General features: G+C 44.1%; 1 protein-coding gene across 1 annotated transcript; it reads left to right on the forward strand.

The window, feature by feature from the left end:
* The first annotated feature begins 2168 nt into the window (after positions 1-2168).
* On the forward strand, positions 2169-24899 carry IL13RA2 (interleukin 13 receptor subunit alpha 2). The gene is made up of 10 exons (XM_082770441.1): positions 2169-2456; positions 11464-11621; positions 15142-15293; positions 17404-17557; positions 18099-18219; positions 20221-20405; positions 21533-21690; positions 22520-22664; positions 22886-22988; positions 23848-24899. Exons 2-10 carry the CDS (start codon positions 11540-11542, stop codon positions 23888-23890), a joined length of 1143 nt encoding a protein of 380 aa, XP_082626567.1. The 5' UTR covers positions 2169-2456; positions 11464-11539; the 3' UTR covers positions 23891-24899.

A 24899-nucleotide genomic window follows, 5' to 3' on the forward strand; every position in this document is an offset into this window, starting at 1 on the left:
TCTGATATTAAGCTATCTAAGGGTTTAGTTTGGAAGGCAGCATTGCCTTTTAACAGTGACTGAGCATGAGAAATGCTGGAGCAGAACTTCTTTTTTATTTTTAATAAGAACCACGCTTTTTGTATGTGGGCACAACCTTTATCACAGAAATGTGACAGTCTGTTTTACTGGAAGTAGACTGTGAATTCGTCGTGCAGCCTGGCCAGTTGAGAATAACTCCTACGGCGAGGTGCTGTGCTCTGCTCTCCTGTGGAGAGCTGGAAGTGTGGGGCTTTCCAAAACTCTGGCTTGCAACTTCCCCATAACCTGTCATTACACACAGGGGACTTCAGGCACTGTTACCTGCCAAGTGTGTGCTTCAGAACCCAAATCTACATCCAACCATTGCAGGGATTGAACTCTTTCTTACTCAAGCAAATGTGGATGCTGGGACAGCCTTGACTTTCAGTTACAGAAATCCTTGGAGGAGGTAGCTTGTTGGGTGAGGAGCCCTGCTTGCTCAGCAGATGCTGAATGGAAAACCAGGCATTTCTTTGGCTTTTAGGCTTTTGCAGTAATGTCTCTGTGAGGACTAAACCAATAAATCACTGTTTTATAGCTCTTCAGTAGTGTTTCAATTCATCTTTGTGCTGGACTGCTAGCCGTGCATTCTCCATTACATCAGATTTTGGCTCTGGCAGCATAGCATGCCTTTATCCATGGCAAATCAAACAGTGTTGATTTATGTCAGAGATGATGTACTACTATCTTACCTTTTCACCCCAAGCTAAAAGGCTGTGGTCAGTGCAAATGCTGTTCTGTGAGCTTCTCCAAAGGGCAAATCTAGCCAAGCTGCAACTGCAAAGGATCATGAGGGCACTTGTGTGGGAAGGGACCAGCTGGAGCTGTGGATTTTTAAAGCCACTGTGCTTTAGTAGATCTCTGAGTAGTGTTACCCTCAGGTCCACTTCTTTGTCAGTATTAAAAATAATTGCTAAATGATCTGGCAAAAACTTTTGTCTCCCACATTCCATGGCCACCTCTGGCTAGAATCAGTCTCTCTCACTAGCAGGGTGGCAGGAAACAGTTACTGCTCCTCTCCTTTTCGCTTCACTATTATCTAATGCTTGCATGCTCCTGGGCATGTACAGGGATTTCAAAACTTCCACAAGAGGCTGGTTTGCTCTTTTCCCCAATTCAAATTCCCTGTTGCTGAAACAACCTATGTAAGAACATCCCTAAATCAAATAATATTGTTGAAATTTAACTCTTCCTGATGTCAATGTCCAGTAACTTGAAAACGCCAGTGCATACTGGGGAAGACCAACCAGGTGTACCTGTAGCATAGTGGGGAGCTGTCCTACTAGCATTTCCTCATTTAAAGCCATAATTTATAGCTGAACTGCCAGCATCTTCTCTCAGGACATGAAGTCCGACTTCTCAGATAGTGCATCTGCTCCATCCCACCAGTGTCACTTCTGCCTGTAACTGCTTGGGGCAGTTTTTTTCCTCTGTTGCATTTATGAGAGCAGGAGCCATCTGATCAGGACCTGAGTCAAAACATATTTTATGGGAAATAGCAACGGAGAGATGTTATTCTTCAGTGAGGAGGAGCCTCACACAGTTTGAAAGGTCCCAGGGGAAGCAAAATCCAAAATTTCCCATTGAATAAAAAGTTAAAGCGTATAATTTCATGCCTTTTTTTTTTTTTTTTTTTTTTTTTTTCCCTTCTTTCTCGTTCCCACAAATGAAGTGGTTCAGCTGTCATCTGCCTGTGGAGACTTGCCCACCCATTCCTGGGATGATGAGTCCTAGTTCAGGAAGTGCGGAGCTCCAGCAGTCCTCACGTTGCAGGTTATGGGAGTTGGCAGATCTGCAACCTTTGAGACCAGCTGGGATTTTCAAGGCTTTTCCCAGAGAGCCCCCAGCCCTGACCTTGGATGAGGGTGCCCGTGGCATTTGCCTGTGATGCTGTCCCCACGCCAGGATCACTGCATTACCAGCAGCCTCGCCGCAAACTGGCTGGCAGCCAAGCAGGAGTCCGCCAGAAGTTAGCTGGAACCAGTGGATTTCCACAAAACACTTCAGTTTGCATAAATCAGGGTTCTCTGATCAAAATACATCTTGTGACAGGAAAATCCCTCAAATGCTGGTGTGGGACTGTTTACTATATCCCACGTGCACAATGTGCTTACTTTGCTGTCTGGGAGGGGATATTGAGCCAGACTTCTGCCGTGGGCAGTGAGCAGTTGTCGTCTTCCCTTCCCTATTTCTTCATGTGTATCCTATACACTAAACTCTTCCAGGCTGGCTGTTCAGATGCAGCTGCTTGAAACTTGTTCTCTAGAAACAGGAATATATGCAGGACTTTTTATTCATTTTTGCTGTTCCAGTTTTTTATTTTATTTTTTTTACAGCTAGTGAATATTTTCATCTTGCACATTACCTGGCTCAAAGGAAAATCCAGAACTGTTACGGTAAGCTGTAACTATGTGATCAGCATTAAATCCCAGCAGCTCATTCTCTGCTGCATTTAGACAAATGGGAGTGGGAGAATTTGTCTGCTTTATATTGTAATTATATTCTGTTGTGTATTTTTGAAACTCAGCACACCTTTACAGGTGTAATACAGAATATTGATTTGTGCTTACTGGCATTTCTATATGAATTTGAAATAGTTTTCCATCAGTACTTCTTTCTTTTTTAAGGGTAATGGTGTTTGTGTTCTTGAAATAACTTTGGCTGCTTAGAGAGTTGAAGGTGATGATTGAATTGCAAGTTTACAGACTTACAGACAGACATAATTACGTGCTTTTTTTTTTTTTTTTTTTTTTGTATTTACTGTTGGTGCAACTGATACCTGTTCCATACCCTGCAAGCCACATTCGAGCTGTTTTGAAATTCTTTCTGTAGTCACTTCTAACATAAATGTAAATGTATAAAATCTCATATTTTTCCTTTTATGGACATATTTAAATAGATTTTAATATAACAGTATCTAGGCTTGTCTTAAATCAGCATGGACTTATTAATAAAAATGTCAGTAGATATTGTTGCAGTCTAAGTGTTCTGGGCCAAGCCGTTTCTCTGGTATAATGCTTGCTCTTTTAGTGGGGGGAAGGGAGGTGAAATTCAAATTATTTGCAGAGGAAAAAAATCCTTTTGCAGAGGAAAAATCAATTCAGCATTTTTTTACTTTTATTTTTTAGCTTAAAGAACTTCTTTTTGGTTTGTTTGTCATTGGACCAAACATTGTACCATTGATAAAAGCATCCAGCAATGCACCTTTCAACACCTGTAAGATCTTTATGTAAGAGACACAGAGGCTGGGGCGGGGGTTTTTTGCATTGGTCATCCTGAGCCACTGTATGGGACATGCAAGGCACAGGAGCATGGGCCGGCATTGCTGTCCACTCCAAAGGCACCCTGTGCTGTAGGAAAACCATCTCTCCCAAGGGTAAATACTGTTTCATATCCAGGATTGCAGCTCAGAGATCAAAGGCTGGTCCGTGATAATGATCTAGAGACTTTGCCCTTTCTCCAGTGTTTGCCAGCTGGCCTGCCAGGCACAGAGGCTTCATGCAATGTCAGCTCATCCTGCTGACTCCAGTTGCCAGATCCCACTCATGGGGAGGCAAAAATGAAGTGAGTGGAAATTGCCAGATCCTCTGGCACCAAGGTTAGGGCAGTACACTGTACAGAATATCCGTCTTTTACACTTACTGCTCCCACTGCATAGTGATCACACCAGAAGGACCTCTGCCAACATCTCTGCTAAACTTTCCAGTACAAGACATTGGATAGAGTTTAAAGAAGGAAAGGGAAACTTATTTTGCTTGTCCCGAGGGCTCAGAGGCTTGTGAAGGAAAATTCAAATTTAAAAAATGATGCAAAAGCCTTGAGGTTACTGTTATTTTAAAGTGGTCTGAAAGCTGAGGTGGAGCTCTGGCTCCTGTGGCTCTCAGCGCTGGATCCAGCCATGCACTGTACCCTGGGCAGGCTGCAGGGAAGTGCTTGTGGGGCTGATTTGCAGTGGTCTGCACACTGCCAGGCTTGCTTTCCCAGTTTCTGTGAGAGCACTCAGCATGAAAAGGTCTGCTTTCGTAGCAACTTTTAATTTGTTTATTTAATTCTGGAGCAACTTGAAAATGATCTTGGAACTACTTACTGTTGTTCTGTGAAACCTAGTGGTTTAAACTAGAAAGATTAAAGCACACAGGCAGAGCACACATCTACTCTTGGGGGTAAACACTGCTGGGAAAAAATATTGGCAGGAAGCCGGGTAGGCGGCTGGAGAGGAGCGGGAGCTTGGTGAGACTGACCAGCTGCTTTCATGGGCAAAAGGCGGAACGTGGCCCTCACAGGGTTCAGCCATCCTTAGCAGGGGAGCCCAAGTTTGGGGCAGGACGGGATGTTCCCTCTCCCTAGTATTTGGCACTGAAGTAGCTATTGAAAGCCTGGCTGCTGATTGTCACATAGGGCTAGTGAGCAAGTGGAGAGAGGATTTTATGGAAAGGCACCAGCTTCACGCTGGGAACCAGGCTGGCCAATCCTGCTGCACAGGTAGAAAGTTGTAAAAGTCTGTCAGGAAGCTGCCTACTCTTTAACACTAGGCTGGGGTCCATGCTGCATGTTTTTTTTTTTTTCTTCCAACATAAATTACTGGTCAGTTGTGAATAACTAGGTAAAATCCAATTGCCTAGGATAAAGAAGTCAAGTGGGAAAAGCTCATATTCTCACCTGGTCTGCAAATGTCCTCCAGTGCATCTGCAGAGAACTGGCCTGGAGGAGACAGGAGCCCAACTTAGTTTTTACTCTTCATTTCGATTTCTGAAGATGTAACATCTGAGGGTCTTAGCACTGGGCTAGACTCTCACATTTTTCCACAGCAGCCAGCAAAGGGAACCTGCTCCTGACAGTTACAATAACTGCTGCTTGAGCTGGATTCAGCTCCATCAGTATTGTGTGAAGATTTAAGAGGTGTGCCATTCCTCATAAACTCACTAGATCACCTGGGTTCAAAGCCACATGGTGGGAAGGCTTCGGTCTTCCCTAAGGCAGCCTCAGGGCCAGCTGGGGGCTTGCAGATGAACTTGTGGAGAGGAGGTAGACTTGGTGGGAGGAAATGAACAGCATTTGTTCTGCAGCTCTTCATGGACAGCTCCTTGTTCAGTCTTGTACCCAGTATTTGTGGTGCTGGGGCCAGACATGTCTGTCACAAGCACCCCATTGCCCAGCTGGGTCAGCAAGCATATGTGGGTTGGCTGTTTGTCCCTTCAGCTCCTGCTGAGAGATATTTCAGAGCTTTCCTGTTCCAGAGATAATCTGTAGTTTCTTTTGCATTTAGTTTCTTTTTTCATTTCTGCCTGGATATATTTGTGACCAGCTTATTAGCACTTGTTGCTATGCTGGCTTTCTGTCTTTATTTCAGTGCCTCTCATCAATCCCTGATGTATTTATGGGCACAGTCTGGGCTCTGGCATGCCAGGCTCTGCTCCCAGTCCCCTTCCAGCATGCCTGTCCCCGGCATTCCCTCATCCTCTCAGCACTCCCCTCTTTCCTTTGCACTGAAAGCAAAAATTTCAGTGGTCAGCCGTGCCAGCTCCACAGCAGCTGCCTAGTTGGCTTGCATAATGCAGGCACATTCAAACAGCTGCTGTCCCTTCCTTGAGATGTCCAAGCCAGGGTTAGTCCCCAATAATACTCATCAGCAGACACAGAGGGAAAACTGAGGACTCCACTCACCACAAGAATAAATATTGACACTGGGCACTGCTGAAGAATCTGGATTCCCTTTATTACTTCCTGGAGTCCCATGGAAGCCATGAGTGTTTAATTTATTAATGCAAAGAAAGGATTTTTCTTGCAACAATCAGTCTGTCGCCACTGCATCATGCTCCTCTTTCCAGCGCGTCTCCTGGCATTGATGTACCCTTTTCTGTGCAATTCATATTACTATGCTGGAGGCAACAGGTCTGTTTTGAATTGCTGATTCTCTTATTCCGGCGCCCTGGAAAGAGCTTGTTTAATGCAAGTTGTATAAAAGAGACTTGCCTCCCTGAAACATGAGGCAATTAAGAGGCTTTTATAAGTCATTGATTTTTCTTCCCACTGGCAATAGAAAAACCATCACTTTGGATCAAATGAAACATGCTGTTCAATACCCAAATGTTCTGTTCGTAGCTGGAACCTTTTATTTTTTATTTCACAGAATAGGAAGCTACTTCTTAACATGAAGCTGGATTGTAAAGTGGAAAGCTTTTATTCTGAACTATCAAATCCCAATATTTTTACATAGGAGGGCAGTGGATTGTTTGACAAAAACAATTTGGCACAAGAGAGATGAACAATAGCAAACATATTTTAACCAGAAAGGATTTGGCCCATCTTTTTTGACTTGGCTCCAGCAATGATACCTTTACCATACTCTTAGCAGTTTGCAAGGAGAAGCTTTATCAAAGATGTTTCTCTCTGTTTATTTCCTCAAAATCAAACTGAATTTTTACATATACACTTTTACATTTCTGGATGCACCTGCTCAGTGAATCTGACAGAGGCCAAGGACTATGCCCAGGGACTTCTCTGCTCTTCAACATTTCCTATTCAGCCTGGAGATGCCTTTACAAGTTTGCCTTCCCAAGTTTTTGCCTCTTTTGCTAATCTTGCCCCTGTAGAGCAACTGCAGTGCCCTGGGACTTGGCCAGGCTCCTGGAGGAACAGTAACTCCTGTTCTGCAAGGAAAGCTCCCTTGAGAAGTTCATGAGCACAAAGTGACTCCAGCAGTTACTCACCGACCTAACACACCTCCCAGAATCTCAATCAAGAAATAAATGAATGTGCTGGCGGCACTTCCAAATACATCCATCACAGTCCTCATGGCAAAGGCAGCCACATCAGGGAGATGAACAGAAAAAAAACCCTGCCAATTCACCCACTGCAGGGCACACGTGTGTCTTGCCACAAACACCAGAAAGCTCTGAGGAGAGGTGGGTGCAGGTCACAGCCGTGGGGAACTGATCCCAACCACAGCACTAAGGCCCTTTGCCAGAACGCCTTCCCAGATGTGTTCAGGGCCAGCAGGAGACCCACGGAGTCCTTACTGTCACTCAGGAGATTTCTTCTTCCGTGAGCTTTTCACAATTTAACCTCATTTGCAGAATGCTTAGTAAGATGCAAATCACCTGCTTGTCCCTGCCCTGAGCTCAGGGCATGAGGCTCTGTTCAGGCACATGAAGGGCTATGCCCTGTGTTTCCCTCAGCTTGCCAGGGCATTGCTCTATCTGAGGAGCATGGCACTGAAAAAATCAGTGTTAGCCAAGGTATGAGCACACAGTGTTACAGAGGTGTGCAGAGCCACCTCCCACTTGCTGTGTGGGTTGTGCTTTGGCTCCACATAGCTGGAAAAGGGCAGGGATCGTCCCCAGCTTGTCCTCAGATGACCTCCTCCAGCATCAGTCTGGGGATTGCATTAGCACCATCTGTGGGAGGAACATGGTGTGAGCATCAGGTACCAGTGCCACAACACATGGAGAGGAAAAGAAAGATGCCTTCAGTTTGCAAGGGGAGCTGTTTGAGCAGGTGGGGCTGTGAATGTGCAGAAGATTTTCAACACTACTGTGAGCTCGTTGTTCCTCCCTGTGTGCTCCGGTGCTGCCAAGCATAGGCCAAGGCGTCGGCCAAGGCTTTGAGCCTTGTTATTGCAAAGCCCAACTGTGCTTTTTTCCAACCTAATTTTCTCAGGAACTGACCCAGTTCTAGCACTTGGGAACTGGCATTCACCCTACTGGCAAATGTTTCTCATCTGTTTTAAATGATCTGGCCAATGTGACCTTTTCTTCTAAAATAGCTTACACAATGAAAATACATCAATGTTAAAACCTCATCTTGCATAACTCTGACAGCAAGGACATACATTTACGAGCAACAAGGAACTTTTCCCCCTTATGTTGTATAAAGCAAGGAGGAAACAACCAGAGATGTGTAATTTCAATGAAGGGAGAACAGACCCATAACCTCCTTTCCCCCTTGAAAAAAAAATAATCAAGGGATGCTCTAGGCAACAGGGTCTGTACTACCCATTTCTGCTGCTTGTTGCTTCAGAAAGAAGAAGAGCAGTCATTCACATGGTGATCAATCATGAGCAAAGTTCTCAAGGTCTTCTGGGCTGTTTTCCAGCTATGTGCCACCCCAGGTCAGGACAGCAGTGGGTCACTCGCTTCCTGGTCGCCACTTCAGAGTTCCCCTTTTGCCAGAGCCCAACAGAACCCAGTGGTCCTCTTTCTTGCTCTTGCATCTCTGCCTTCAAAGCTGTGCACACACAGTTGGTGTCTCTTCTGGGAGGTAGTTGTTATAACAAGATACATGGGATCACTTTTTTCCTTAGCATTGCTGGTTGATATACCTTGTCCGACTGTGTATGTCTGTGTGTGTGTGTTCCCAGTGGAATCGTGAAGATAACTGGCAGGTAGAAAAGGGCTTGATCCTACCTTTGCTGCTTTGAACATTCTCATTGACTCCAGCTGGGGAGCAATAACACATTCTTTTGGGCATCAGTTCAAACACCAATACAACATGTCCTGTACAGGTGCTTTTAGAGCCGTTTTCTTCCTGACAAGAAGTGCTCCTTCTGTTCCTGAAACTGTTGCTCATGTTCCTTAGTATGTCATCACCATTTCTCAATATTTCTAAATTTGGCAGAGGGAAGATGCGTGCAGCCTCAGCCACAGCCCATTACTTGTCAGGGCACGCGCACTGCAGCTCCACTTTCCAAAACACCATTTACTGTCCCACCTGCAAGGGAATTGCTGCAATCAATTTCCCTCACCTCACATAAGGCAGTAGGGAGACAAACTATTTTTATTTATTTATTTATTTATTTATTTATTTTGCATAAAGGACAGCAATTTGTGTTGGGTAGTAGAGCTTTAAGTGGGGTCAAACCAGGTGTGGCTGAAGTCCTTGCAAAGGATGCTGTGGGCTGAACTTAAGTCAGGGCTCAAGCAAGGTGCAGGAGGGGCTGGGAGGTGGGATAGCTCACTGGATGATGCTGGGAAGGAGGGATAAAGTAAACAGGGCCATGAAATGCTCTATGAAGTTTATGGTGACCAGCTGTGCCGATATACCTACAATGCAGAAAAGGATGGAGCGGATGGATGATTTTATATATTTCCCGTAGATTCCTGAGAGGCAGGAACAGCTGTCTGTGCTGTGGGTGAGCAGAGCCAGAGAGCTGCAGGAGAGGCCGTGGGATAGCCCAGTCCAGGGCTGTCCCTGTGGGACCAGAGCTGGGGTGCATAGGCCAAGGTGCTGCATGGGGATGGTGCTCTCAGGTTTTGGGGACAGCTGGGCCTCAGCACCGCAGGAGTTCAGGCAGCCTCTGGCAAGCAGCCTGTGCTGGTTACACTATTTGTTTTTCATTTTAATGAATTATTAAAATATTTGAAACATACCTTTGACCTACCGAGCACAGTTATGGCAACAATTCACACCAACAGATCATAAATCCTGACATTGTCCTCCCTAGTGGCTAAGCTGCTAGCTTAATAAAGCTTCTGACTGTGTGGCAAGTGCCGTAACATTGCAGTGTGATATCTGATCCCTGAAGAGAACAGACAGAGGTCTTTAAAAACCTCTGAAGTTGTAAGAAATACAAAGTTTTTAGCAGAGCAGCCACAAGGCTGTGGAGGAGCTCAGCCCTCCAGAGGCAGAGGGGCTTTATTGTACTTAGCAGAGGCCCAGGTAAGAGCTCTTCACTGGTTTTAAATCTTTCTGTGTAAACCTTTGCTTATTTTTATTTGCCTTGTGAACCTATGTGAATATGTTAAAACTAACCATAATTGGAAATGGAGACAATCTTCTTCCATTAAGATTCATGCTCAGTCCTTGGGTGCTGTTATTCATCAGATGTGAGTTATATCCGCTGCTTTCACAGCTCTTTAAACCCACTCTTTTATCACAGATTCTTTGTACTGAATTATGAGATCTTTCTGAAAGAAAGACTTATACACACATCCCATCTGATAGGTTTTAGTGACACAAGCTTTATGTCCTGTTTAACATGTTACAAACTAATTCTACTCATTTATTCAGACTGGAATTTTCCCTTCTCATTCTACAGTAAAACCAAAAAATTACCAGTATTTTTTACACTCATGTGGAGCACTTGGGAGGATCTGAGGTTGGTTTTAATTGAAAATTAGCTTCTGAAATAGCATGTTTTTCATCACAGCCATGTGTTGCCAGTTAGGATTTCTGGTTAATTCATACTCCCTCCCTCATCCCCCCCCCGCCCGAGCAAACTGATGCCCTTCTCCTTGTTCAGTGGGATGGGGTCTTTGTTGGTTCAGCCCTCTGATTTCCCAAACTCTGCCAGTTTTGTATTGTCACACAGCAGCTGGGTGTTTGAAGAGTAGGCATGCCTGAGTACCACCCAGGAGCCAACCTTTATATCCAAGGATGTGGAGCAACAAAATACCAGGTCTGTAATCTGAAATAAGCTCAGGGATGCATTGTGTGTTCCCATAGGTGCCATTGTAATTTTACACAAGCAGAACTTAAACACTATACAGACATACATCTCTATCTATAGCTAATCTATATGTAAAAGTTAAAGAAATATAAGTTATATAATATACTTAATTTTTTTTATATATATATATGTATATGTATATATATATATATGTAACCTGTAATGCATGTGCTTTCTGCCATAGGGAGGCTGGCTGAGCTGGTGTGTTCATGGGCAGTGGTTCCTGCCCTCTCCAGCATGAAGTCTGAAGGAAGGAGGACACCCCCCCAAAAAAAAAAAAACTGTTCCATACTCCCTCTCATGCCCCGTCTTTCCTCCAGCAGACCTGCTTTGAAGATAAATCTGTTCACTTCAAAATTTGTTTTAACAAAGAAGACTTTTCACAGAGATTGCTAACATCGCTTTTTTGTTGTTGTTGAAGGATGAATTAGAAAGGAAACCCTCTCTCTGATTTTTTTTTCTTTTTACTGACCAAATCCTGAAACAGGAAAGCTCTGCTGGTGACAGTTCAGTAAATTGCATTTGTTTATTGGATAAAGAAAGTCTCAAGCATTCTGATTTGGAGTTTTCTAATAAAAATATCACTGTTTGGAGGCACTCCCTCCAGAAGGAGGGATGGCTGACTGGCTGCCTCACTCTTTCCGTAGAAGATGTGCTGCAGACAGCTTGATGATTGCAGACTGACTTTCATTTGGAGAATGTGCTTAGCTAGCCAGAAACTATTTTGAATGAAGCTAAAGTCATCCATGTGTTGCTGTCCCCAAAATTTAAAAATGAAAAAAACAACAAAAAAAAAAAAAAAAAAAAAAACACAGAACCACAACTCCTTTGGGAAATGATTAATCTGTCTTGGTAAACGAGTGAAAAGACAATTGTTGCTTGTGCACACCCTGCAGAGGGAATTCCAGAGCCCCACCACCGTGTTAAAGCCTTTCAACTCTGCTTCATTTTTCCAGCCTTCCTATCTGTGCGTCGAAGGACAGCTTTTCCAACACTGCATACCTGCCACCCCGAACATTTGAAGTCCTTCTGATGGCTCTCCGGAGGATTTACCTTTTCACCCTGGCACTGGTGTGGGGCTGCATGGCCTCCTCCTCCTCCCAGCAGACGGCAGGTAACTACAGCACCCACGCTGGGCTCCTGCTCACACGTGCGTTGCATTAGTGCGGGCTCTTTGCAGAGGTAGATCTTCAGCCATGGCTTGTTTTGTTGTAGCAAGGGGCAGATTTATAAATATGCAACCAATTGCGTAAATGTATTGTGTGTTTAGTGGAAACTTCAAAGGGAGCAGAAATTGCCTTTCTTGTGCAGTGAATATATCATTTGATATATAGGGCTGGCTTTTATAAACACCACCTAGGTACATAAATGCTCCTGAGTGTGATTGCAGCTGTACAGACTGTGCATGGTGTAAGAAACAGAGAAGTAATTCATAATCTGAGAATAATAATTTATTCTTGTAAGAAATATTGCTCTGAAAGCTGTTGACCACGGCAGTGGCACCTGAAACTCTCTTGTACTGCTCTGCTGCGTTACGGTCACTGGTGGGTGCAGTGGAAGCTGGGACTTCACTTCCAGATGCTCTCCCTCTTTAGAGGGCCATTTAGCAGGACTGGCCCTGCCCTCCACAGCCAGTGTGCACTGGAGAGGTGAAAACATGGCTGGGAGGGCATCGAGGGGCTCCCCATTCTGCCAGCCAGCATGCACAGGAAGCTGCCAGCAAACATGATGCTGCCACTCCAGGCGAGCAAGTGTTGCCCTTAAAACGTGCTTCTCAAAATGTTAGTCACCTGCACCCCTACTCCGGAGCTGACCAAACCAAGAAATGCAGATATAAAAGAGCAGGGGGTAGCTCGTAGGCTGCCATTTTCCCACTTGTAAAGCAGGTGGAAAAATTACAAAACCCTCCTGCCCCTTTCACCATTCGCATAGTGCATGGTGGCGGCAGGAGGCAGCTGTCTCGCACACCTTCGGTAAGAATGTGCTGGCGGTTGGTCATCAAAGCGGTGATGCTGGAGCAAAAGTGCACAGAACTGGGGGTGGGATGGCCTGGGGGCTGCAGCTGTCATCCAGCACCCTGGGAGATGAGTCACTGCAGCGCAAGTCGCACAGAGAAGGAGGTAGTTCTTTCCAGAAACACTCAGGAGCAGCTTTCCTTCAAGGCTGGATGACAAAAAAGAGTGCTTTTAGTCCTGTGTTCTGCATGAATGATGTGAGTGAGATTTGTATGTCCTGTAAGAACGTAAAACTGAGAAACTGCAAGAGGCAGTGTTGACATCTATAAAACAATTGAATTCCAGAATGCAAGTGACATTCTAAAACAAAGATTTTCCATTCCCACTGAACTTTAATTTTGTTTGAAATTTATTTTGCAATAATTACTGTTTACAGTTGCTATTGTTAGAAATAAATGTTGCTTATGGAAAAAAAAATCAGGATGGAAACAAATTTCAGAGTGTTATTGTTTCCAGAGAAACAGAAATTCCACTTTGGCCTAACCTACTGCTCTCTTGCAAGTCTCATATGAGACTCACAAACAAAAGCTAGTAGCTTTTTGCTTGTTTGTATACAGGCAAGGCTCAACCTTCATTCCTGCAAGAGAAGGCTCCCAGTCCTGCTTTTAGCCCTGCCTGCAGAGCTTGGCCAGCTGTCTGCTCACACATGTCTGCTGGGGCTGTGGGAGTCCTCCCTCGCAGCAGCTCTGGCAGCTCTCAACGTGGGCTGGCCGGTGTGTGATGAACATCCCTGTTCCTCTCTGTTTCCCTCATTCCTGTGACCATAAATGGCCTTTCTGGACATGCATTCATTCATTTTTTAGCAGCTGTGCCTCTTTAAGCTCTGTTCTCTGTTAATTGCTGGTGCCGCTTCTCCCTTTCTTGGAGTTTTGGCAGGTTTGCAAAGAACCAGAAAATGCCCTCACCTTGCCCTCTGTCCCAGCTCTGATACTCACCCAGAGCCCAGCTTGGGCACTCTGCACCAGTAGAGCTGCCTATGCCCCTACTCTCCCCTCCTCTGCCCATGTTGGTAAATCTGTGCCTGCCATAGCGTAGTGATACCTCCCCCTGGCCTTCTGAGGGGATGTGGGAATGAGCAGGACAGCCCTGGTTAGAAGGGGCTGCACGTGCAGGGCCATGCCCCATTGCCTCTGGAGCTGGATCAAGCCCACAGCCACCCTCTGAACCCAGGCTGCATTCACGGGACTCATAGCTGGTGGGAGGCAAAGTGTTTTACTTCTTACACAGAAAAATACATAAAAGCTCATTTATTTCTCCTCCAAATTGTTATAATCTATTGTTCCTTGCCCCAGCACCTCCCTAAATACATTGCCATGATATCCTACTTTGACATCTAACATAACAACCAGTCTCCCAGGGAGCTTTACATGCTGGGAAATGTGGAACCTGAAGACTGCTGCCTGTGAAGTTTTTCATTTAGGAGGGCTTCCTCAGGAGAAATACATCTTTCAGTAATGTTCTCTGTAGACTTTCTAAAGAGCACGTTAAAGTCTGATTTATATCAATGTGTTCCACATAAAGGTATTCTCAGGGTTTTCCTTCGTAATGCATTTATATAAAAAAAATAATAAAATAAAATAAATTTAAATCCTAAGACAAAAAAGGGAGGCAAAAAAGGGGGCAGAGAAGCCAGTGCCCTGGACACCACACTCAGAGACGTGGCAGCAATGCAAGACTGCCACTGCCGGGAGATGGACTACAAGTCACCACGATAAGCATGCATCATGCAATGAATATGTAGAAACCCAAATGGATAATATCACTGCTAGACAGCATACATGGAGAAAAATGACCTGTTACAAAAATTGACTTTGTTTGAACTAATAAAATAGAATGATCTGAACAGCTTTGTCATGTGAACAGCATTCTCAATACAGAGCTCAGCTTTTAGGAAGCATGACTTACTCTGAAATTCATCCAAAATATACTGATTTATGAACACATGGTACCAACTTACAATATTGTAATAAAAGCTATATTGACTGTAAAAGCACTTTTATTTTTTATTTTTTGTTTATACCTGACAGATGTCCAAAATAAGAATGATTCTACCTCTTTGGTTTTGTGCTTCTGTATGGTTTTATCTTGTTTCTTTCATTAATCTTCAATAAGCTTGAAAAGAGTATTTAAAGCAAGATGGGTGATTTGTCTCTGTTACACTTAAGGAATATACATTTCTCTGACAGCATGATGTGATCTGTCATCCTATGTTGGTATACATGCTGAATGCAATGCCAGCAAGGATTGTCCTCATACTTGTCCCCACAGCTCTTGGTGAATACCAAAAGTTATAAGTGAGCAACTAGAGGGCTTGAAAGTTCACCCCAGGACAGCAATTCTGTTTATAACAGTTTGAAAGGGAGTGTCAAAGATATTGTGGCATTTTTGTCCCTCTTCAGTGGTTCTTGACTGTTTTTTTTGAGTATCAGCAAGAACTGTTTGTTTTTGCGTAGGCAGGAGGTGAGGTTGTGCGTGTTTGTTCAGCGAAGTCTATTAAACTTCCACCCAGCTTCCCTCCGCACCCAGCAGCTGCATTTTTCATTTCACCAAATTTAATGACTTTCTCTTTTTTCTTTACATCAACAACCTGTTTTACCCTGTGCTTTGTTTTCAATTTAGTTGCTCCCCCACAAGACCTTCAGATCACTGATCCTGGGCTTTTAGGTTCTCTCGATATAGAGTGGAAACCTCCACCCAACGTACAAACCTTCAATGAGTGCACAGTAAAATACAAATTTGAATACCGTAACACTGGTGACAGAGAATGGAAGGTAAGAGAACGCAGTTTACTCCTCTTATATTGCTACTGTTCTGCCTTTATTTCTTGTGCAGGTTTGTGTTTGCCTTTAAGGGAGCAGCAGGACAGTGGCAAAACACCAGTTCCAACTTCCCATGGAAAAGGCAGACTTCGTTCCATAGGGCCAGTGCTTTGAAACCTTTGCCAGACAGGAATGGGTTTTGAAACTTCACAACAGCAGTAGTGAGAGTTAGAAAAGTGGCTATTTGTATCAAAGGGTGTGGCCCTTACTGACAAAAGTAATAAAGTGATATCCAGTACCATTCCTCATTGTAAAAGACACTATACTTTTTAGAGAGTCTTTACAGGCATTTGAACTGGAACTCAGGCAATATCAACATATCCTTAGGGTTGCAGCATGGTAAATAATTAACAAATTACATTTCATTAATTATCCTAATGCTTTAACATTGCTTTCATTCCGAAGAGTGCTTTTAATTGACATATACTTCTGTTTTTTAGATATGTTTGACTGCAGCTCAACTCTGATAAAAATGATAAAAAATGATAAAACTGTCAGTCTTATCTCATTGATGTGTAGCAGGGCAACAGCAGACAGACACAGTACAGGAAGGATTGTTGAAATATTTGTGGGATTCTTTAGAAGAGGGAAATGGAGCAGGGCAAGGGGAAACCCAGTGGCAGGCTGCTTGGTTGGTGCACGATACTGAGGAGTACCAAAAAATTCCTTTCATTTTCCTGAAAGGGAAGATTTTGCACAACCATAATGCAGGAGTGCTAGAAAGCTCATCGGGTCAAGAGACTAGAGAGAGAGAAGAAGCAGGCATACCAGGTTAGCTGTACTGTGGACCCTGGTCTTTTTCTGTGAATAGTTTCTGCAGGTCCTATGTGAGCTGTTTGCTTCATCCACCCAAGGCATCAAAGCCAAGGCTGCCAGGCTGTGTTCAGCCACCAACCAAAGGCTTTGAGCCCAGCCATCCCTTGGAGCTCGAATGAGGGGAAGAGCACGGAGCCTCCCTCCCTGTTTCAGTGCGATATTGCAGTTGCCAGGGCATGGGAAGTTGCTCTTTATGCGCAAGTCATGCTTTGAGCCATGCAGCAGCAAGCAGCTGTGCTGATTTTTCCAAGATGTTTTTAACTGACATTTAAAAAGTGCAATAAAAATAATTAAAAAAGCAGTTAAAAAGACCGTGTAAGAATTCCCTAAATCACAAGTAATAAAAGTGTTTACAAAGCAGATCCAAAAGAGAGAAATATGTCACCTCTGACACCGTGCCAAAATCTGGGTGCCAGATAAGGTCATACGGAAAAGTTGGTTTAAAAAAAATAAAATCTATGAGAACATCAGAGAAAGCAAGAGTCAGCAATGTCTGATAGAAACACGTGGCTCAACAGGGCTCTTAAGCTCTGTGACTGCTGAAAAAAGTCCAACTGGGGGCTCTACCACTGCACCAAATTCCTGTTGCAGCAAGCATATTCACTTTACAGGCCGTTACTCTTTGGGTCAATATGACTCCTTCTCCCTCTTGCTGCAGCTCTTTCCAACATACTTTTTCCCGTTTAGGGGAAGGGTGAGTAATCCTGAGGCAAAAAGAAAAACCTTTAGAGGGAATGCTCATAAAGCTGTCTCACAAAGGGCTAACCCTGGGAGTGCAGCATCACCTGGCTCCTGCACCACAACAGGATACTGGACCAGCCCTGCTGGCTGTGGTTGCACTTTCCTATGTAAACCATCACTCACAAGAACAAATTCCTCATGATACAGCTTGCTTCTGTTTCTGATTACCTCACTTCCCAAAAATATGATTTTCATCTGGATTTATGTCAGTGTCCTTGTCAGACCTTCCTGGGTGCTCCTGGCTGGTGGAAATGCCTAAATGTCTGATCTTCTTTGTCATTGGGGTGGAGGGACTCAAAGACAGTGAGGATGGGCAGCAGAAGCCACAACAGAGTTGGTTGTACAAGAGTGCCCAAAAAGCACTAGGTAGGAAAAGCAGGGTTAAAACGAAATGAAACATTAAAACTAACGCGTGAGCCTACTATCAGGTAGAGAGTTAGCAATGGTAGGTAATTCTGCAGCTCAGTGACAAAAGAGGTGCTTATAAAGTCTGTCTTTCAACCAGGTTATTTTTACTAGGAAACTAAAATTCAGAGTTGGATTTGACCTCAGCAGGACTGCTGAAGTGAAGGTACAAACCCTGCTTGAAGGACGGTGTACCAATGATGTGGAGGTGCAGAGTGAATGGATTTATGCTACCTTTCAGGTCCCATTGCAAGGTTAGGAGCAGCCTTCTGTACCTGGTGCGGCTTCACACTTTGCATGAGCCTGTTGCATGAAGCACTGTTGGCTTGAGGGTTGCTGGATGGCTAAGCCATTGCAGGGCTTGCTGAGGTATAAGACATCTCACTGCTGTCCGTGGCTGTGGTTGTGCTTACTGGATACTTGGGGCTCATTTCTCAAGGTACCGCAATGAGTCCCCTGCCATCAGGTGTTAACAGGCTATGGGAAGAGGTAGAATCAGAACCAGCATCTCCTGCCTCTTTCTCTTTGCTGCAAGACTCTGTCCTTACCCTGTTTCTGCTGGGTTTCCCTGCAACAGCTCCACTGCTGAATGATAGGGTCAGTTACACATATTTCTGCTCTAACCACAGCAAACTGAGCTTTATGTGAAATAGAGCACTTGGCAGCAAAACTATCTGATGATTGTGACTGGCCTTCTTTGTCTTTTGACTGCAGCACACAATTGTTCAAAGTTGTAAAATTGTATTTCTGACTGGTGTTTTGCTAAATGGAGGTGATTTTCTTCTCATTTGACAGGAAAGCTGGAATCAGAGGTTCAGAATTTTCATTGCATCTATCATGACTGGGAATACCTCAAGTGCACTTGGCAACCAGGTCTCCTCGCACCTCGCGGAGTACATTATGGTTTATATTACTGGTACGTATCAGCAAAATAGAAAAACAGCCAGGAAGCAATCAAGTGAACTCCACTTTGAATCACTCAGTGTACTAAAATGGAAAATACGCTTTTATGTTTGGCAAAGCCGTTACGTTATCCACCTAGAATAACACTCCAAGCAACATGTGCCTTCTGTCAGGGAAATCCCCAAATCCTGCTTCTTCCCAGCCCCTCTCCAGGAGCTGTGTCCAGCATGGAGAGGCAGAGAGCAGGCTTCTGGGAATTTTTGCTCAAGGCAAGATGGGACACACACATCTTCCTCAGCCCCATACTGGGAGCTGTCACTGTGTGCAGGGCAGCAGTCTGGCTCCACAGCTCTGGGCAGCCTTCCTTAAAATCTACTGCTGATCTTAAATGAGCAGTTCTTTTTGCTTTCTTCCTCCTTTCTTTTTTATACTGCTGCATAAGTGCTTTCCGCATGTTGGCCATCATGAGGCCTTGTGCTTTTCCTTCACTCAGTATACCATACTCAATGCATACCATTTGGGCCATGCATTTCTCTTGCTCATAATGCATATATCTCTATAGCATAGGATTAGGCAGGCAGTTACAAGGCTCAGTGAACCCTATACAAAGAGCAGGCACTCTTGGCACTAACACTTTTACTTCTCAAATATATTTTCATACAAGCAAATCTCATCCAAGCAAAAGAGCTGTCTAGAAGTAGTAATGATCAATGTTTCTCAGTTACTTCTTTCATACTACTGCCTAATGACTCTTCTGCAATAAAAACTAAGCTGGACTTAAGTGTTTTTAGATAATCTAAATGCTTCACTTGTGCTTCATTTCCTGTGATACTATGGTAAAGATGACTAGTTAGGAAATCATTTGGTTTCATGCCTTTGGGCTACTTGTAAAGAAAAGCATAGCTGCTTTATAAAAATAGTTTCTGTGTGGCTCTTAGAAATGTTCTTCGAAACAATTTAAAATAATTTTACAAACTACAAAGGTCTACTTGAAAAAACAAAACAAAACAACAACAAAAAAATCCATCATGGGTATGTATGATTTGTTGCTAAAGACAAACAAACTCCAAACCCACAAAAACCAAAAAAAACACCATTATATAACTGCCTCTAACAAAAACAAGCATTTGGATCTGGGTCCCATTGTATAACAAGAATGGGTGGGAACACAGCCCTGGTAGCCTTTGATTCCTGTGAGTTCTTTTCTATAGCCCTACCACATGAGGTTTTTCCCACATGATGATGTGCTTTGCAGCGCGGCTTTTATTAGGCGCAGGATATAGAGGGCAGATTCAGCCCTACCAAAATGGAAATAACCCAGCAGGAGCATTAAAAAGATGATAGAAAGCCCTAGGCAGTATTTCCAGGATGGGGCCAGCTTTGGAAAGTAATCCGCAGAGACAGGAGGCAGTTTGTGAGGACAGGGTTACTGTTTCACAATCGCTAATAACCAGCAAACCCTTTCTTTGATCCCACCTTCTGGGTTTCCATTACACAATTACGTGTATGCAGAGGACCTACCCACATTCAACCATAACAGCTTGTTATCGCTAGCACGCTCACATTTATGGCACATGTTATCTGCCACAAATGTCTGCATTTTGGCTTGGGAGCAGACCTTTCTGTAACTCCAGAGCCAGTGGCTGCTTGAAGATGGGTGTCTTCATGAGCTGGGGCCAGAGCCTGCCCCTGCTCCACTCGTGCAGTGGCCCCTCACGAGGTCTCTTGTGCTCCAGCAGAGGGCTTGCAGAGAGGTTGCCACAGCCGATAAAAACAAACCTGGGAGAAAGGTATGCATATTATTTTTTCCTTCCCCCAACACTTGTCCCATAGCAGAAGTCCAGGTGAGAGGATGCACAGCACAGTATTTTGAGTTACCTGTGGCAGGTAGAGGGTGCGTAGGGCACAGGAGATGATCATGGTTTAGGTTCATTTGCTCCTATCCAATTGTTCTTTAAGAAGAAAAAAAAAATAAATATTAACTGCCATTGTTTTGATTTTTTTTTTCTGCTAGGTATGAGGGCCTGGACCATGCAGAGCAGTGTGATGACTACATCCAGGACCATGGTATAAACATTGGCTGCATGCTGCAGAACCTGAGCCAGGCAGAATATAAGGATCTGAGCATTTGTGTCAATGGGTCAGCAGCAGCTACCCTGCTGAGGCCGTTGTATGCCACCCTGCGCCTTCACAACCTAGGTAAGGCTGGGAGGAAAGCAGCAGGGCTCTGGAGACCTGCATGGCCACTGAAGGCTCACACCTTGCATGAGAGGGGCTCAAACTAAAGTGTGCTCTTGCAAATGGATGGGTTTCCCCAGAGAAGGAGCTGTGGCAAAGACTGGTCTCCACAGCAGGACCTGTCTCCACAAGTGTCTGCAGGAATGCAGGAAGTGGCACTGCTCAGTGTCCACCCTGCAGTTTCAGTGGGTGCTGTGGAGTGCTGTGCTCAGCATCCGGATAACTCAGGACATAAATGGTCTGCTTGGCAGACAGCAAAGAAGCTTTGCTTTTTTTTTTTTTTTTTTTTTTTTTTGGTCCAAGCAGCAGAACTGCAAATGTGGCTTTATTTCCTCTGACTGGAATTGAAGCTGCTGCTCTGCTTCTGTTAGCTTGGGAGAGGTTTTTGGGCATTGCTGTTGAAAGCAAGCTAAGGGCAGGGGAGAAGTGTAAAGTGCAGTAGGGTCTGCCAGAGACACGTGAACAAAAAGCAAAGGTGGATTTGAAACCTGTCACAGATGGGGAAAGAAAACAAAGTGCAGCGTGAGGCATAACCTGTTAGAAAGACTCGCTTTTTGCTAGAGCACTTCTTAGGTTGATGCTATTTGCCCACATGTAAATGTCAAGGGATAAACATCTAGCCCTCCAGTTAATCCACTGGGCTAATAAGCAGGATTTCTGGATTCAGTTAGGGCTTCCATGTGCTTCTTGTATGGCTTTGGCCATATGACATATTCCAAGCCTTTCCTGGGATGCAAAGAGTGTCAGGACAACAGTACTGAGGTGCCTCAGTACAGGGGCCCAAATTGCCTGTTTGCTCTCTGAGAAAAGTGTGCCAAGAACATTGCTTAGAAGCCGGCATTTTGAAACACCTGCATCGCTTCTCAGACTGAGGCATAAGCCCTGGCCATGTCTCAAGCTAAAATAAACAACCCAGCCTCTGGGTGAAGTCCTTGCTCCTGTAGCATCATGTCTGATAGCAATGGGTGCTCAAAAATCCCATCAGTGGGGAAAAGGGACAGAGACTGTTGGTTGATTAGCTGAAGCCACTCCCACCAGGATGTGTTTGATGGCACCTCTTGACCTTCTCTTTTCTTTTCCCCCCTCAGCAAAGCCCTCACCCCCCAAGCAGCTGGTGGTTTCCACGTCTGCGTCCGAGGAGCTCCGGGTGGTGTGGAGCCCACCGGGTGGCGAAACACCACCCCAGTGCCTGGAGTACGAGGTCCAGCTGGCAGAAGAGCAGGGCAAGGCCAAGGCTGCCTGGGCGGTAGGGACCACACATCCCTGACAGCACCCTGCCCCAGGGAGGGGAGGTGGGGGCACTGCCAGTGGTGGGGATACGTGCCAGGAAAGCCACCAAACTGGGGACGGGATGTTTGCTGCCCTGCTCGTGGACTGTGCAGAGCCGCTGGCCGGCTGCTGCTCTGCGTGTGTTGGTGCTTAGCACCCTGACCCTCCAGCCACAGTGATTGCCTTAGCAGTAACAGACTCATAGTGAGTTTCTGAGCAATAGCTTTCTCAGGCCTCCTGCCTGTTACCTCAGGAAGTCTTAACAGAAATTTAAAGAGTGTTTTGGTTTGTCTTTCTGAACCTGGCAGCACAACTTGGTCCAATGAAACTGTAAATCTAATCTCTCCAGAGAAATGGCCTGGGACAAAATGGATCTTTCATACGTAGTGCTTTTTCCTCCTATGTTATTCAGTTGCAGTTTTGATAGCAAAAAATGGCAAGAATTACTTAATCATAGGGCATGTCAGAAGGACATTTTCTTTCTTCAATTGTCATATCCTACATATGAGTGTTCGTAGTTAATTTCATGAAGGATTCCATAAATTAACAGATATGAATGGTGACATACATGATTGCCCTCCCCCCCCTTCCCCCCTCCAAACATATCTGTTTTCAGAAGGTTTATTTGCATAATCATATTTCTGGCACTAGCTGGTCCACTATTATGAAACCACTCAAAACTGTTAAAAAGTAATCCAGGGATTTGCAAAGCCTGGGGAGCATGTTCAGAAACATCAGGTCGTGCCAGACAGCTACTGGTGGCTGCACATAACTCCTTGCCATTTGTTCTCTATTTTCTTTCTCAGTCTGTGTCAACGCAAATGGAGACTGCTTTTACCATTGCCAGAGTAAATCAAAGCCGTATTTCATGTGTCCGTGTCAGGGGGAGAACAAACAATTTCTGTGCCGACCAGGGCTTCTGGAGTGAATGGACACAGGAGTGTTTCTCTGGTAGGGAACCAAAAGTAACTTTTTAAAAAATTTTATTTTATTTTATTTTATTTTATATTTTATTTTAATTTATTTTTTGTCTGTAACAAATAAATTAATATATGCAGGGTAGCAATTTACCTGGACATGCTGAGCTTGAATCTGAGCCCAAGCTTTCAAGAGGTAATATGACCTGTTCTGGAATGTAACAATTTCTTATTTGTTATCATTTATCTTTGCAGTGTCCAGAGAAGAGGACAAGCAGCTATTTATCCTCATTCCAGTCATTCTGAGTTTGTCAAGTAGCCTCATAATATTTATGTTGATTGGTCAGTGCAAGAAAAGGTAAGCATTACATCAGCCTGTCCGTTCAATGTGCTTTTACATGGTGTATCAGACTATGGCTGTAAATTAGACAAGTTATTAAATACTAAGAGACAAAAACATCAACAGATGAGCTAAGATTGGACACTAAACAACAGTTTATTTTCAGGAAGCAACCCTGTAAGTGGGACATTTCTGACACAAAATGCCTCACAACAACCCATAAAATCAGCAGGGACCCAAAACCTGGTCATACAAAACCAGTCTGCTTCTATTAAATGCAGCAAAGTTACTCAGAGCATAAGTAATGCCACTATCTTGCTCCAAACCATTCAGACAGCAGAGATTTGTTCTGCTTGTGTTTAAGGAGTGTTGTTTTTCTGGGCTGGGGCCTCATTCTCTTTGTGCAGTTTGCATTCATCTGAATGTCACTGGCTGCACCCAGGGAAAGCAGACGCAGTGGATGGTCCTAAATTATTAGTACTGATGACATTTTCTTCCTGCCAGAAGGATCATTTAGAGAGAATTGATCTCCTGGTACTGATAATATTATCTTTTCCTTATGAAAATATGGGGTAAGCAAATAGAAAGCTTTCCTAATATGCTCTTTAAGTTGTTACCAGTGAGGGAGAACTGGCTGTAGAAAAATCTCCACATTGTTCTGAGAGATGAACTAACCCAAATTTTATACTTGAATGCATGGAGCCTGAGACACCTTTCAAATATTAATGTTTGTGAACTTTGAACAAAGTGTAGATGCTAGCAAGAAATCAGTGGAAAGCAAATGCTTCCTGCATTGACACTGTGATGTGTGAAAGGGATGCCACTGTGCATTCCCCGTTGTCTTGGTGCTGGTAGTAACTGTCTGTGTCCATTGCAGAACCCCGCTGGAAAAAGCAACGCACATGTCAGTGGGATGCTAACTCTGCTCACGACTGCTGTACCGCCTGTGTTTGATGGATTGCTCTCAAAACATCATCCCAAGGATGGCTGAGAAGCCCAGAGCTTTCTAAAGCCCAAGTTAGTCTTCCCTGCCTGCTGCCATTTGTGAGGCTGGCTGTTGCAGTGCAAGTCCTCAGCGGACCATTGGAGGAGTTGTAAGCTGACTGGAGCAAATTGTTTCTGGTAACAGGACAAAGGACAAAAAGGAGGCATGAAAACTGCAATGAATAAAGATAACACATTCCTCTGAAGTTTTTTTTTTTTTTTTTTTTTTTTAGGACTCTAGAAATCTGTCAGCAGGACATACACTGAAGGGCAACACCTCACACAAAGCTAGGTACAAATGCCTGCATGCAGCCACTGCACATTACTCTTCTTTTTACCTCTTCTTAGTCCCCATTCCTCAGTGTGTTGATAGCATTTAAGTGCTGAGCCTGAGCTAACTGTATTTATTTTATTAACTGATATGCCTTAGCTGTTGCAAAGCTGAAGTGGGGAGGCCTTGAGATAAATTTTTGCTGTAAAAACTCACAACCACAGCCACTGCAAGGGACAGATGGGTACAAGGTGAAGTGGAGGGTTGGTTACTTTTGCAAAGGCAGTAAGGAAATTTCTCCAGGAAGCAGGTGCAGGTACTAGAATTCAGTGAAGCACCCAGGATGTCTCTCAACACCATGCCCTCAACTGATGAAATTACTGATGGACTTTTAAGGAAGTCCCCTGTGATAATGACTACAAAAAAAAAAAAAAAAAAAAAAAAAAAAAAAAAAAAAAGTTCTCAAAGCCTGTCTCTGTTTTTTAATTTTACTTTTGTTAGGAAAATGAACCAACTAACCAACTCAACCCCCTATATTTATTGTGCTTTCATTTCATCCAAACAACCCAGAAAACACATCTTCTTGCAGGAGCATTTACCCAAGATGGGAATTTCTTGTGAACAGAGGCAGCTTAAAGGGAAAATCAAGTTCGTATCAACCAGCTATGTAAAGA

Source organism: Aythya marila (assembly GCF_965140915.1).
Source record: "Aythya marila genome assembly, chromosome: 13".
Classification (NCBI taxonomy): Eukaryota; Metazoa; Chordata; class Aves; order Anseriformes; family Anatidae; genus Aythya; species Aythya marila.

Bases quoted from the DNA above. Each gene is read 5' to 3' on its own strand.
- IL13RA2 (XM_082770441.1), top strand. From the start codon at position 11,540: ATGGCTCTCCGGAGGATTTACCTTTTCACCCTGGCACTGGTGTGGGGC. The intron at 17,558-18,098 runs GTTAGGAGCAGC...CTCATTTGACAG, and splicing joins CTTTCAGGTCCCATTGCAAG to GAAAGCTGGAATCAGAGGTT. The intron at 22,665-22,885 runs GTAGGGAACCAA...TTATCTTTGCAG, and splicing joins GACACAGGAGTGTTTCTCTG to TGTCCAGAGAAGAGGACAAG.